The sequence below is a fragment of the Lithobates pipiens genome, unplaced genomic scaffold, assembly GCF_037356315.1.
Source record: "Lithobates pipiens isolate NorthernLeopardFrog02 unplaced genomic scaffold, aLitPip1_a1.2 Scaffold_16, whole genome shotgun sequence".
NCBI lineage: Eukaryota > Metazoa > Chordata > Amphibia > Anura > Ranidae > Lithobates > Lithobates pipiens.
Window position 1 is genome coordinate 117,085,142 of NW_027507748.1, and position 15,795 is coordinate 117,100,936.

A 15,795-nucleotide genomic window follows, 5' to 3' on the forward strand; every position below is an offset into this window, starting at 1 on the left:
CAAGTCTTTTGCAGACCTTTGCAGACTTTAAGGCCGCGTACACACGCGGGGACTGTTCGCCCAACTTTGTCCGTCAAACAGTTTCGGCAAACAGTCCGCTCAAAATTAGCATGGACGGACATGGCCACACACGACGAACGAACAGTTTGCTGAAACCGTGCGCGATGACGTGAACGGCACGTACGACGGGACGAAAAATACGACGTCCTATACACTGCATTATAACTTTCGGCATGTAAATCCTTTCTGAGCATGCGCGGAACTTAGTTTGACGAACAAGCCTACACACGAGGGGACTGTTCGCTGAAACTTTGTTTCAGCGGACAGTTTTTCGGAATTTCCGAAAAACCTTGTTCAGCGGACTGTTCGCTGAAACTGTCCGCTGAAAGCCCACACACGAGCGGACTGTTTGCCGAAACACTGTTCAGCGGACAAAGTTGGGCGAACAGTCCCCGCGTGTGTACGCGGCCTAACAGGTTTTCATCTAAGATTGCCCTGTATATGGCTCCATCCATCTTCCCATCAACTCTGACCAGCTTCCCTGTCCCTGTTGAAGAAAAGCATCCCCATAACATGATGCTGCCATGTTTCATGGTGGGGATGGTGTGTTCTGGTTGATGTGCAATGTTAATTTTTAGCCACATAGCGTTTTGCTTTTAGGCCAAGAGTTCAATTTCTCATCTGACAAGAGCACCTTCTTCCACATGTTTGCTGTGTCCCCCACATGGCGTCTCGCAAACTGCAAATGGGACTTCTTATGGCTTTCTTTCCACAATGGCTTTCTTCTTGCCACTCTTCCATAAAGGCCAGATTTGTGGCGTGCACGACTAATAGTTGTCATGTGGACAGATTCTCCCACCTGAGCTGTGGATCTCTGCAGCTTCTACAGAATTACCATGGGACTTTTGGCTGCTTCTCTGATTAATGCTCTCCTTGCCCGGCCTGTCGATTTAGGTGGACGGCCATGTCTTGGTTGGTTTGCACTTGTACCATACTCTTTCCATTTTTGGTTGATGAATTGAACATTGCTCCGTTAGATGTTCGAAGCTTGGGATATTATTTTATAATCTAACCCTGCTTTAAACTTCTCAACAACTTTATCCCTGACCTTTTCCGTGGCCTTCATGATGCTGTTTGTTCACTAAGGTTCTCTAACAAACCTCTGAGGGCTTCACAGAAAAGTTGTATTTATACTGAGATTAAATTACACACAGGTGGACTCTATTTACTAATTAGATGACTTCTGAAGGCAAGTGGTTCCATTAGATTTTAGGTAGGGGTATCAAAGTAAAGGGGGCTGAATACAAATGCACGCCACACTTTTCCGATATTCATCGGTAAAACATTTTGAAAAACATTTATCATTTTCCCTCCACTTCACAATTATGTCCCACTTTGTGTTGGCCTATCACATAAAATCCCAATAAAATACATTACTGCACTTCCACTGTTTTCTATAAGATACATCCTGCAGGACCAGAACCAGGATCTGCCGCAGAAAGGGTGCATTCATACTGCAGGTCTTTCTAGGGGTTTGAGATATGAGTCCTTGAGGACTGCTTCACTTTTTTAAAGATTCTGCACAACATGGCATACCTTTTTGAAATTAGTTTGTAATGTGTAGTATATGACTGTATTTGCCTGCACTGTTACTGCTTATATGTATTATTGGAATTGCTAAATAAAAACAATTATTCAAAAATAAATAAAACCCTCAAAAAAACAAAAAAGAGAACGTTTTGGATGAGACATCAAATTTGACCTTAAATCAACCGCAGAACAAAATTAGAGCAAAAAAAGCCTCAATACTAGGTAGGAACAAAAAAAGCAGCACAGAGTTTGATTGCCCAAAGAGCTAGCAATCAGAACTTAAAGTCTTCCTATGCAGTTTGTCAGCTCTCAATATGCTTTTCCTACAGCAGCTTCGAATACACCGACACTGTGGCTGCTCGATTTCGACATTCTTTTATAGAGAGGGGGCTCGTTTATACAAAAGCCCTCCTATTGGTCCTTCTAAGCCTACTTACCATAGTTCAAAGGTCATACAGTGCATTATGATTATAAAAAAAATATTTTTTAGGGGAAATAAATTTGCCAGGACCATGCATCTCAAATACCTGCAGGATTAACCAGAAACCCATGATAGTGGCAATTCTGAACCTTATCCCTATGACTAAGCATGTGATCAGGCAATTAACACTAAACCTTTATTTGCTGTGCCATGTGAAAATAGCTTTTTATAGGGCAGCCAAAGTTCACTTTGATGTGTTTTTTTGCACGTACTCTTGTGTTTTATTTGTAAGATCAAAAGGAATGTCTGGCAGCCAGAACACACATATCATATGTTCTCCTTGGAACAAAATGGGTTCATTGAAATACTCAAACTCACTACTCAGAAACCAGTACTTATAAAATGTTTTCTTTTTGCTATAATATGATACGATAGACTACAAGGACAACTAACGCCTGGTGCCCTGTCAATGGAAAACAAAACAAATACTATTCTGTTTCCCAGCATGAAAATAGTTATAATAATATGCATACTTTTAGTGCTATGACCTCTGCTGGCTCATGCCCAAAGTGTGGCAATAAAATCCTTGAAATTTTTAGCCAGTTGTGGGCACTGTGGGGGAGATTTAATAAAAATGGTGCACTCATAATCTGGTGTAGGTGTGCATAGTAACCAATCAGCTTCCGGGTTTTATTATCAAAGCTTAATTGAACAAGCTGAAGTTAGAAGCTGATTGGTTACTATGCACAGCTGTGCCAGATTCTGAGTGATCCAGTTTTAGTAAATGTATATATGTTTTATTAAAGTTACTTTATATATCATTGCCAAAAATTAAAAAACAATCAATACATCACCTATTTCTTCTGATATTAAATTTTTTCGTAAACTTCTAACCGAAGGAATATAAAACATTTGTTCCCTGTGTCATACTTTACACGTAGCTGAGTGAGAAACAGTGCTACTGAAGGGGCAGTGGAGATTCTTACTTCTACATTGTCTCCTTGCCTCATATTAACCAGTGTCCTGAATATAATTTGCCAAAAAATTATAGCTAGGGACTGTGTTAGGGACTGTGTTAGCCCCTGTACACACGGTCGGAGATTTCCACAACCAAATCCGCCTGATTTTGCCCATCGGATTTTGTCCGTCGGATCTTGTCTGAAACTGTTGCATACACACGGTCGGACAAAATTTATATAAAAACAGAATGCAATGAACATTAACTCATATTTTATTCACAATAGAAATAGAAAACATATCAAATGTTTAAACTGAGAAAATATACCATTTTAAAAAAATAAGGTCATTTTGAAATTGATGGCAACAACACATCTCAAAAAAATATGGGATAGGGCTATGTTTACCACAGTGTAGCATCCCCTCTTCTTTTAACAACACTCTTTAAACATCTGGGAACTGAGGAGACCAGTTGTTGGAGTTTTGAGAGAGGAATGTTGTCCCATTCTTGCCTGATATAGGATTCTAACTGTTCAACAGTCCTAGGTCTTTTTTGTTGTATTTTTTGTTTCAAGATGCAGCAAATATTTTTAATTGGTGAAAGGTCTGGACTGCAGGCAGGCCAGTTAAGACTCTTCTACTACAAAGCAATGCATGTTGTCATAGATGCAGTTTGCCGTTTAGCATTGTCCTGCTGGAATATGCAAGGCCTTCCCTGAAAAAGAGCATTATCTGGATGCTTCTCTAAAACCTGGATATATCCTTCAGCATTGATGGTGCCTTTCCAGATGTGCATATTTCCTATTCCATATGCCCTAATGCCACCCCATGCCATCAGAGATGCAGGCTAATAACAAGCCGGAAGGTCCCACTCCACTTTAGTCCAGAGTCACCCATGGTTGCAAAAAAGAATGTCAAATTTTAATTTGTCTGAGCACAAAACAGTTTCCCACTTTGCAGCAGACCATTTTAATTGCACTTTGGTCCAGAGAAGATAACGCTTGGTCCAGAGAAGAAAACGTTTCTGGACTATGTCCAGATATGGCTTCTTCTGTGCATTTTTTGGATGGCACGGAGAACTGTGTTCAAAGTGTGATTTTTTTATTCCTGAGCTCATGCAATTATGTCCATTACAGAATCATGCCTGTTTTTAATGCAGTGCAGTCTGAGGGCCCAAGGATCAAGGGCATTTAAAATTGCATTTTGGCCTCGTCCCTTGCACATAGAGGTTTCCCAGATTCTCAGAATCTTTTGATAATATTATGTACTATAAATTATGATATATTAATAACCTTTGCAATTTTACATTAAGAAACATTCTATAGTTTTATATATATATATATATGTATATATATATATATATTTTATATATATATTTTATATATATATATATATATATATATATATATATATATATATATTACATAGATGTTATGTAATAACGTTTAGATGCAGCTTTTCACAGATTGGTGAACCTCTGCCCACCTATTCTTCTGAGACACCCTGACTCCCTAAGAAGCTATTTTTTTGCCCACTCATGTTACTGACTTGTTGCCAATAACGAATTAGTTGCAAGCTCTTCCTTGTTAGTACCACTTATTTTTTCCCCCTCTTTCAATTTATTTGAGATGTGTTGCTGCCATCAATTTTAACCACTTGACCACTGGGCACTTAATTAAACACCCTTAATAACCAGACCAATTTTCAGCTTTTGGTGCTCTCACATTTTGAATGACAATTACTCAGTCATGCAACACTGTACCCATAGGAAATTTTTGTCCTTTTTTCAAACAAAAAGAGCTTTCTTTTAGTGGCATTTAATCGCCGCTGGGTTTTTTATTTTTTGTGCTATAAAAGAAAAAAAGACCGAAAATTATGTAAAAAATGAATTTTCTTCGTTTCTGTTATAAAATTTAGCAGATTAGTAATTTTTCTTCATAAATTTTGGCCAAAATTTATACTACTACATATCTTTGGTAAAAATAAGTACAAATTGGTGGATATTATTTGGTCTTTGTGAAAGTTATAGAGTCCACAAGCTATGGTGCCAATATCTGAAAATTGATCACACCTTAAGGACTGATGGCCTATTTCAATTCTTGAGACCCTAACATGCCATAAAAGTACAAATACCCACCAAATGACCCCTTTTTGTAAAGAAGACATACCAAGGTATTTAGTAAGAGGCATAATGAGTTTTTTGAAGTTGTCATTTTTTCCCACAATTCTTTGCAAAATCAAGATTTTTTTTTCCTTTTTTTTTTCACAAAATTGTCATATCAGTTTATTTCTCACACACAGCACATGCATACCCCAAACCCCAAAATACCCCAATTACACCCCAAAACACATTCTGCTATTACTCCAGAGTATGGCGATACTACATGTGTGAGACTTTTACACAGCGTGGCCACATACAGAGGCCCAACATGCAGGGAGCACCATCAGGCGTTCTGGAGCACCCAGGCCAATTCTGACATTTCTCTCCTACATGTAAAAATCATCATTTATTTGCTAGAAAATTACATAGAACCCCAAAACATTATATATTTTTTTTTAGCAAAGACCCTAGAGAATACACTGGTAGTTGTTGCAACTTTTTATCTCGCACAGTATTTGCGCAGCAATTTTTCAAACGCTTTTAAAAAAAAAAAAAACAGTTTTGTGCTTAAAAAAAACAAAACAGTAAAGTTAGCCCAATGTTTTTGCATAATGTGAAAGATAAAGTTACGCTAAGTAAATAGATACCTAACATGTCACTCTTCAAAATTGCACATGCTCGTGGAATGTCGCCAAACATTGCTACTTAAAAATCCCCATAGGCGAAGTTTTACATTTTTTACTGGTTACATATTTTGAGTTACAGAGGAGGTCTAGGGCTAGAATTATTGCTCTCGCTCTAACGTTCGCAGTGATACCTCACATGTGTGGTTTGAACACCGTTTTCATATGTGGGCGGGACTTACATATGCGTTCACTTCTGCATGCAAGCACATAGGGACAGGGGCGCTTTAAATTTTTTATTTTTTTTGCATTGTTCATTTTACTGATCACTTTTATTCCTATTACAAGGAATGTAAACATCCCTTGTAATAGGAATATGGCATGACAGGTCCTCTTTACAGTGAGATATGGGGTCAATAAGACCCACATCTCACTTCTAGGCTGAGAAGCCTGAAATAAAGAAAAAAAAAAGATTCTGGCTTTGATCGTATTGGCAAGTCGGTAGAAGCACCGGAGGGCAGCGGGAGGGGGGGACGTCCCCTCTCGCCTCCTGTAAGAACGATCAAGCAGCGGAACAGCCGCTATGATTGTTCTTATGGTGTAGGGAATCGCCGGCTGAAAAAGCTGATATCTGAATGATGCCTGTAGCTACACCCATCATTCAGATATCCTTGCACAAAGTCAAGGACATCATATGACGGCTGGCTGGGTATTGCAGGGTATCACTGAGTATGGCTGGGTATTGCAGGGTATCTCTGAGTATGGCCTGGTATGGCAATTTATGGCAGAGTATCGGCAGGGTATTGCAGGCTATTGCAGAGTATTGCAGAGTATTGGCAGGGTATTACAGAGTATTGGCGGGTATTGCAGCGTATTGGTGGGCAGAGTATTGGCAGGCATTGCAGAGTATTGGCGGGTATTGCAGAGTATTGGTGGGTATTGCAGAGTATTGGCAGAGTATTGCAGAGTATTGCCGGGTATTGCAGAGTATTGGTGGGCAGAGTATTGGCGGTTATTGCAGAGTAATGGCGGGTATTGCAGAGTATTGTCAGGGTATTGCAGAGTATTGGCGGGTATTGCAGAGTATTGGCGGGTATTGCAGAGTATTGGCAGGGCATTGCAGAGTATTGGCAGGGTATTGCAGAGTATTGGCAGGGTATTGCAGAGTATTGGCAGAGTATTGGCAGGGTATTGCAGAGTATTGGCAGGGTATTGCAGAGTATTGGCAGAGTATTGGCAGGGTATTGCAGAGTATTGGCGGGTATTGCAGAGTATTGGCAGGGTATTGGCAGGGTATTGCAGAGTATTGGCAGGTATTGCAGAGTATTGGCGGGTATTGCAGAGTATTGGCAGGGTATTGGCAGGGTATTGCAGAGTATTGGCAGGTATTGCAGAGTATTGGCGGGTATTGGCAGGGTATTGCAGAGTATTGGCGGGTATTGCAGAGTATTGGCAGGGTATTGGCAGGGTATTGCAGAGTATTGGCAGGTATTGCAGAGTATTGGCGGGTATTGCAGAGTATTGGCAGGGAATTGAGGGGTTAATTTTCGGTGAGCAGCACTGTGGGCACTGCAGATGCAGCCCACAGTGCTGCTGACACCGATCTCTTCCCCCTCCGCTGTACCGATCGGTACAGAGAGGGGAGGGAGGAACCGGCGTCATAACATGACGCCGGTTTGTTTACAAGTGATCACTCCGTCATTTGACAGCGCGATCATGTGGTAAACGGCTGCGATGAGCGTCCGTTTACCGTGATCCATGATGCCCTGGGTCACGGATGCTCTCGAGTGCGCGCCCCAAGGCAGTTTAGGCATTTGATATGTTTTCTATTTTCTATTGTGAATAAAATATGGGTTTATGAGATTTGCAAATCATTGTATTTTTCATGTAGATTTTAAGCAGTGTCACAACTTTTTTTTGGAAATCGGATTGTAATATACAATATAAGATAATAACTGTCTTGAGCAGTAACATTTATATGAAAAAACTGTTATCTTACACAACAAAATGAAACAATGCAATTTTTTAAATTGTATATACAGTAAAGCTAAAACTTTTTTTTTTTTTTAAGGAATAAGGCAGGATTAGCTACCTGTCATGTTTTTATTTCTTAACATGGGGGATTCATCCTCTCTTTTTGTCCTAGTAACCATTTTCACCCAGACTGAAAGTTAGGGAATAGCTAAAATGTTAAATTTCCAATCGGGACATTCGTTGTGATAGCTGTCGAAATACACACGATCAGACTTTGTAGAAAAGTTCCCGTGGATTTCTGTACAAAGGGCACTGCCCGTGAACTTTTAAGCATACACACGATCTGACTTTTTAAGCCAACTTTCACCAAATTCTACCCTTTACCGCTACTTTTGGCCAACTTCTTTATTGTTGTCTGATCTTTTGCAATGGTTCTGAGCATGCGTGTTTGTAAAGTCTGATGGTTTTCTGTACACACGATCGGACTTTGCTCTATCGGAGCTTATGTTGTCAAAAAGTTCGCACAGCCAACAAAAGTGCGATGAAAACTGAAAAAGATTGTCCGATGGAGCGTACACATGGTCGGATGTTGCCTTAAAACAGCTAATTTGCATGTTTGTTGTCAAAAAGTCAGATCGTGTGTATGGGCCTTAAGAAAGTGTTTTCCTCACTTTGTAGTGATTTCCTCTTGCTTCCTGTTATGTCTATGTCTGTTATGTCCTCATGTACCTTTTCTATTGAACTGTACTGTAATTGTGTCGTCGTCCCCTATATATTGTAAAGCGCTGTGTAAACTGTTGGCACTATATAAATCGTGTATAATAATATAATAATAATAATAATAATAATAATAATGTCTATGGAACACAAAATGAAGGGAAATCTCCTCAATGGATTATAGAAGGTAAAAAAATTACAGGGGTTTAAACCCACTCTACTCTATCCAAAACTAAAAAGCAAAAAAAAGTTTTGCCTTTAATTTTAATCGAAGACATTGATACATCTGTATTGGTAAAAAGTACACTGCATAGTTCTATAAATATGAGGCGACCTAAGGCGAGTCCTGGCGACCTAAGGGATACTCTGGGATTGACACGTTCTTGTTGGTCAGATGATTGTTGGATCTCTGCTCCCAGAAACTAATATGGTGCCTTCCATCTTGCCATTAGTCAATCCTTTTTGGGTATATAGACTTGCTAGATTGTCACCCTTATATATCCTTCTGGTATTTTAGACCTAGACCTTGGGTAGACAATAGTCTGGTTGTGCTAACAGCAAACAATGCAAAGGCCACATACCCAAAGTCTTCCTTCTTGGCTGATACCCATTGGGGAGTGGTCCAAAAACTCAACCCACAGCCAAATATAGAATACTCTACTCCCTGATGGCCAAAGCTCCATGGACCACACACTCTAGGTAAAAATGAGCTGCATCAAGAGATTGTTCTAGCACCCAAAAATTTTCTAAAACAGTCTCTTATTGCAGCTCGTTTCAGTCTAATTTTGGTGACACATTATTCTGGCTGTCAGAATCATAATAGCAAGAAGTTGAAAACAGAAAGCTATGTCCATTTAATATATTAAACCCAAATCAAATTGAATCATGATCAACGACAAGCTAACCTGATCGCTTAATACCATACAAACCAAATTTGATAAAACTTGGGACCCATGGATACAATATATCCCCTGTTTGCTTTCTGTTCCTGTTTTTCAACAGAATTTTACCATGTACTGATGCAAGTCACCACTCTAATGGATCCACCCCCTTTGCTTCTCGTTTTACACATGATAACAACCAGATAGGATGCAGATTATATAGCTAAAGCACAAACTTACAAAATACTGTATATAGAATTTAAATATAGGTTAATTTGTTTTCCTTTGATCATTTTGATGTTTGCTTGATGTTAGCTTCCTTTGTTTCATTTTGAAACAACATCTACAATTAAATCTCCTACTTAATTTACAACTTCCTTTTATACTGTATATACCATATTCATGGCAGTCATTAGGGCCCTATTGGGATGTCAAAATGTCTGTTCTAGTCATTATTGGATCTAGTGCTTTAGGAGGGGTAACTCCTTTTTTGGGGCCCCCTGACAAAGCACCTTGTAAGTTAAAGAGCTTTCATACTGTTTTAAGTATGTCAGGAAACCATGTGCCTGCTGACTCCTTGCCATGGGTATACCCGTTCATATGCCTGGTGTCCTGGGGTGGAGCAGGAAAGGCATGCATTTTGGGTATAAACACTGTTTCAGCACTGCGGAGAGCTCCGGAGAGCACTTCTGCTTGCCGAAATCAGCAATATAAACACTCTTCTCTTTTAAACACTTCCTTTTAAAAGGAAACACCCCCAAGTATTGAGTTACCATTTTAAAGAATGTTTTTCTATGTACCTAAGTATTTTTTTAAAATGTAAAGTGGAACTTAACCCATCAATAAATGCTTCTAAAAACAATTAAGGCATACCGTCAATGATAACTGTCACAGTTGTTTGTACTCTCAACTGCACTATCAACCTATCAAATGGCTCGTGTCATAACTGATCAAATGTACAGCACCATCACAACTAATCCATATCAAACAGAGGCTGGGATGACAGCTTCCTTGGCTGTAAAGGATAGGGTTTCGCTCTACTTTAACAAAGCTTGTTCTCTGGCAGTTTGGCTTGTACAGCGTAAAAAAAAAAAAAAAATGTGTTTCTGGTGCCTGGGAGGCACAGATGCTTCATATAGCCCACTGTCAGCAGCTTTTCAAAATCAATTACAGGCTGAAATACATGGCAGCTGTATGCAACTGGGAGCTGTTTCCATTGGTACTCAGGCTGTATGCTTCAGTGATGTATGCCCTGAATGCAGGATTTCCATTTTTGGGCATAGGGCCCCTGATAACCTGCCTACCTTGTATGCCAGTACCAGAGGTGTAGCTTGAAGCTTGTGGGCCCCGATGAAAAAGTTGACCTGGCCCCCCCCACTACTTCCAACATGCGTGCAGATACATCCACCGCACACCAAGATACTCAAAGTGTCTTAAGAGTTTTGAGTTCCTGTTTACATCAGAGGACAAGTACCCCTGGCAGGTCACTTGGCAGAACTCAGTTCCCATTTCAGCACTGTATACAGCTCCCCCCCCCCCCCGCCCATACCTACACTACACAGGGCTGAAATCACATTCCTGTACACACAGTCTATCAGTCTTCACAGGATGTGTCTGGCTTTTATGTTGCCCTTCTGACCTGTGAATTTCTCTGGTCGGAACGGCAGTGTAGTTGCAGTAGGTAGATACACCCTGTGCAGATCGTGCAGATCGTGGCTAACTGGTTGTGTTGTAAAGGAATGTGATTTCAGCCCTGCAGAGGAGGAACAGTATAGAGTGCTGTAATGGGAAAGGAGCTCAGCAGCTGGGCATAGCATGCAGGGTGGTTGGGGTGGTCAAAGGGCTTTGGGGGGAGCAACTTAGATCTGGCAGGGCAAAGCCATGTGACACAACATCTGGAGCCTGCAGCCCTTCAGGGCCCTCCCCCCGAGGAGGTGTTGAGGGATTTGTTTTATCAATTTCTGAAGGTTTCTCTGTCAGTGTTAGCAGGTGTTGGGGGAAGGTCGCCTCCTGGGGGTGTGTGTCTTTTCCCCAGTTGTCAGGAAAGTGGGGGAAGTAGACATCTCCAGGTGGGGGGTACAGAGAATCCCAGCTGGTGACTAGGAGACAGTGAGCATTGTCATACCTCATCAGTGACATCGGTCTCATCGTGGCTACAGGATGGCACTCTCCTCCTCTTGCCTCGCTGAGCTCGGTTACCATTCCATGTTGCCAGCACACAGCACAGACACTTCCCCTCCCTTGGCTGTTCTCACCTTGTGCTCCTCTCCATTCAGGAAATGGCTCACAGCTTCTTCCCAGCCAATGGGAACAGAGGGGCGTGGACTGTGGAAGGCAAAGTATAAGCCCAGTACTAGAGCGTGGCTGTGGGGCTCTAGGGCAGATCAGAGCTGGATTTTGTGGAGGATATGATAATATGACAGGGAGGCTGCAGAGGCCTCCTGGAGCTAGGGGCGGGGTTGCGATTGTGACCCCTGCAACCCCTTATGCTACATCCATGGTGAGTACTGCTCAGAACAGCATCTAACACATATGGTTGTCACATATTTAAGCCTATCATAGACTTTGACATGCTCCTGGCAGTAAGCCTTACACTGCGCCTTTGCTTACCTTGAGCCCAAAGGTTTATAGGTTTATGTATTTGTACATGGGAATCAACTAATGGCCTTCAAAGGAGTGACATGCAAAATATTGTTTAAGCATGTTAAAATAAATCTGTTTTGCAAAAGTAATCCTGCCCATTTTCCATTAACAGTGTTCATAAATGTATTACAAAAATGACAGGCTCAGCAAGCCATCACACAGTACAAGGTGTGCTAATAATTGCATAAACTTTTCTTCTCAAATGCTTAATAGTGAGAAAATAAAAGTATATATATATGTGCACATTTTAATATCTTCACTGTGTGTTCCAGATCTATACAACATCATCTCGGACATTAATACTCGTGGTCCATCACGCATTCCCAGCGCTTTCAATGGCAAAGCCCTCAACTTGCCCCAGTTTGTCCAATTAATGGAAACTTTTGTGGGAGATGCCCCACTCGCAGCTGTGGAGAAAGTCACTTCCTTTATGCAGAAGGAATACGTGGAAACCGAAGAAGAGAGAATTGCACTGCTGGCTAAAGTAATAGTTGCATACTGTACATTATCTAGCACAGTTATAATTCCATTGTGCTGAAACAGAATATTATGTATTAATTTGCATGATTGCAACTTGAAATTGAGGTTTGGTGACATTTTAAGGATTTTCACCAGAAGTAAAAAGTTATAAATATTTGGAAATTATTTTGGGAAAAAAGCAACAAAAAATTAAAATATGAAGTTATGTGGTTTACCTATCCACTGGTTGTTACAAAACTAGAATATCCAGCAATGAAACATATAAAAACATTTATTTTGCAGTACAATGTTTCTATAAAAAAAAAAGAAGAAGAAGAAAAGAAATATACTGCATATTTAAATAACATAAGAATGTTTTTAAACAATTGGCAGTCTCATAGAGAAAATTGAAAGAAAATTGCAGTTTTTACAGGCTTTTAACAGACCATTAATACCATTTATGAGTGCCTAAACACTGCTGCACATGGTAAGGTCTGCCTACAGTTTGCCATAGCGGGCCAGATACAGTACCATCAGATTAAAGATTATACTGTATATAAGATCTGCTAACCTAAAATACAGGGTACTGGTGATCTCCACTTCCTCCAGGTTTTTCTTTAATATATACTAGCCAGCGAACCTGCCATCCCTTCTATCTGAGGGTGTGCCATGGTTTACATCAATTTGAAATAGTAATCCCATCAACATTTCAATTGGTTGGCTGCATTGATTTTGATGACTGAGCAGTACTGAAAATCACAGGATCTATGCTGTTTACGTAAACTTGAACTCCAGGAAAACCGTTTAATACACAGATTAAAAAAAGCATATAGGGGAGCTGTTTTTCATCTGCAGATAATGAACACTTATAGCAGGTCTTCTCCCCAGCCCCACAATATGAATAGATTGTGAAAGTAGATGCAGCAGACAGGTTTTGCTCACCTCTACATCAGTCTGCTTTCTCCTCCTGTCAGCATGCTTCTTGTCCTGCAGCACAACAGATTAGCTACTTATGCCTCTCCCCCTCTCCCCCAATTTCAACTTTGGTGTACAGGGATTGCAGGAGGCTGATAACAAGTCCAATTCAGGTATATACACTGCCTGCATAAAAACAAAAAAAAAACAAATAAAAAACATTTAAAGATGTACTAATGCATACAGAGCTGGAGTTTAGCTTCAAAGCAGTTGTAAACCATGATGTTGCAACAAAAAAAATAAAAAAAAAATAAGATAACCTGCAAGGCAATGGCATACTGTGAATCACATACTAACACATTATGAAATACTCACCTTGGAACAAAGCCCTCCAGAGCTGTAATGTCACCACTGAGAGGGTTGACATGTTCCCCTGTCTTTCTTCCAAGTTTGCACGCTTGGGCTATGTAATTGACTGAAATCAAGACGACGTCACTCCCATGCATGTGCCCAGGAGCCCTTGCTTCCGGAACAAAGCTCTGAAGTTGTGGCAAGGTATGGATCTTCAGAGCGCATGCGCCAGTGATATCTAGCTGCATGCAGAGTGAATATCTGCTAAACAGTGCAAGTTTAGGAGATATTAAATTTACCTACAGGTAAGCCTTATTATACGCTTACCTGTGGGTAAAAATGACAAAGCGGGGTTTACAACCGCTTCAAGTATTCCAAGTGTAGCAAACACACCTTGTTAGTTGAACTTGGCATTGAGTAAGCACATACGGATTTATTATATTACTTAAAATAAATATACAGTATTATTCACTTCTGTTTTTTCTTCTTTATCAGCAGACAAAATGTTTTGTTGTAGTTCCCAAGGAATGCAAAATTACATAAAATCTTTGTCATAAAAAACTTGCATTTTAAATTTTTTTGTATTTATAACTTTTGTTATTTCTAGCAATATAATGGCATTTTTTCATCTGTTTCCTTTTTTTTTACAGGTTCATCAAGATGCCCTCCTAGCACGGCAGAAGCTTGTCCTGCAGGCTCTCTTTGAGAAATGGGACAACGATGGGTCCGGATTCCTTGAGCTGGAGGAGGTAGATGGAGTTCTGACCAAATACAAGGAGGGGATGGAATCGGAGGCCATGGCTAAAGGTAAGATGTCTCTAAGGAAAAGCAAATATTAAAGTGTTTGTAAAGTCACATTGTGACTTTGCTGACACCCCCTCTGGTTTATAAATACAGCTATTAACTACAGTGTGTGTGTTTTTTTTTTTTTAAATGACAAGGCTAAATACCTTTTCTCACAACGCAGCTGTGCAGTCACATGATCCAGCAGGAGGGGCTGAGATTCCCCTCGGACGTCAGATAGCCAGCAGATGCAAGTCACATGACCGCACAGCGGCGGTGTGAGAAAAGGTATTTAGCCTTATTATTTAAAAAACACACACACTGTAGTTAATAACTGTATAAACCAGAGGGGATACAAATATTTTTGCTGCATATTGCAGCAGATAAGTGGTGAGAGGGGCAGGAAGGTGATCGGCTCTCACACTAAGAGGCAGGGGGAGAGCAGAGAGTGGAGAGACTCAGATTGGAGAGTGGTGAGCACACACAGGGGGACCCAGGAACAGGCAGGATTAACCAGGTATATTACAACATACAAAGGGACAAATTACATGGCACAAGCATTGTGCTATAGATCATTATCAGAAATATATACTCTATGCAAATACACTTGACCTCAGTGCTCATGTATAGCAGTAAACAGTTATAACTGAATTTTAGAAAAAAATCACTCTCTTCTTATCTTTAGCAGCTGTTATATATCAAAGTAACAATGTAACAATGTAACACAATGTGATTGATCGAATAAATCAAGCACTAACAGCGCTTTACTGCATATTCGGAATACTACTAATTTCCTATTGTTCTCAAAATGCAGTCCAAATCTGTTTGTTACACCACTCTTAATCTCAGTGATTGCCAACAACCAGTGTCCAAAAACAGTGGAAAATGAGTATAAACAAGTCCAGCATAAAAACAGCTCAAAGTATTTCCAATCGATCTATATGAAGGGTACATGCAGGGTAGAAGAAATCCTCCCGTGTTGTAGATATTAGCAGAGTTTGTCCTACACCTTCACCGTTTGCACCGCAGTGTGGACCCGCTTAGATGGCAGCTTACCAGAAGCTTTTTGCGTTGAAGCCTGTCTGTTTTATCCCGCTGTGTAGGCGCCTCTTATCTCCTCCTGCCTCCTCCGTTTTATTTTGCTGTCCTCATTGGCAATAAGCGTGTAAGAAATGCAAGGGGTCCAATATCGTGTTATACCCTTTATTGTACATAACCCTCTCCCCCCTTACAAATTGCAAATAATTAATATGGGCTACTGGCGCTACCTCAAATTTATTTCTATTCAAAATATAAAAGGATTGAAACTAGACTTATTTTAATCCCCGTTCCCTGGCCCTAAGGCCTATGATATATTCAGTGTTTAGTGCTATTCAATCA

At 40.3% G+C, this 15,795-nt stretch overlaps 1 protein-coding gene across 2 annotated transcripts in view; it reads left to right on the forward strand.

Moving 5' to 3' along the window:
- Nucleotides 1-15,795, forward strand: part of EFCAB5 (EF-hand calcium binding domain 5) — a 75,918-nt gene that overhangs the window by 37,827 nt on the left and 22,296 nt on the right. For both annotated transcript variants that reach the window (XM_077480337.1, XM_077480338.1), the window contains 2 exons: nucleotides 12,180-12,391; nucleotides 14,283-14,439. In XM_077480337.1, coding sequence (XP_077336463.1) covers nucleotides 12,180-12,391; nucleotides 14,283-14,439 — 369 coding nt within the window. The remainder of the gene's footprint in view (nucleotides 1-12,179; nucleotides 12,392-14,282; nucleotides 14,440-15,795) is intronic.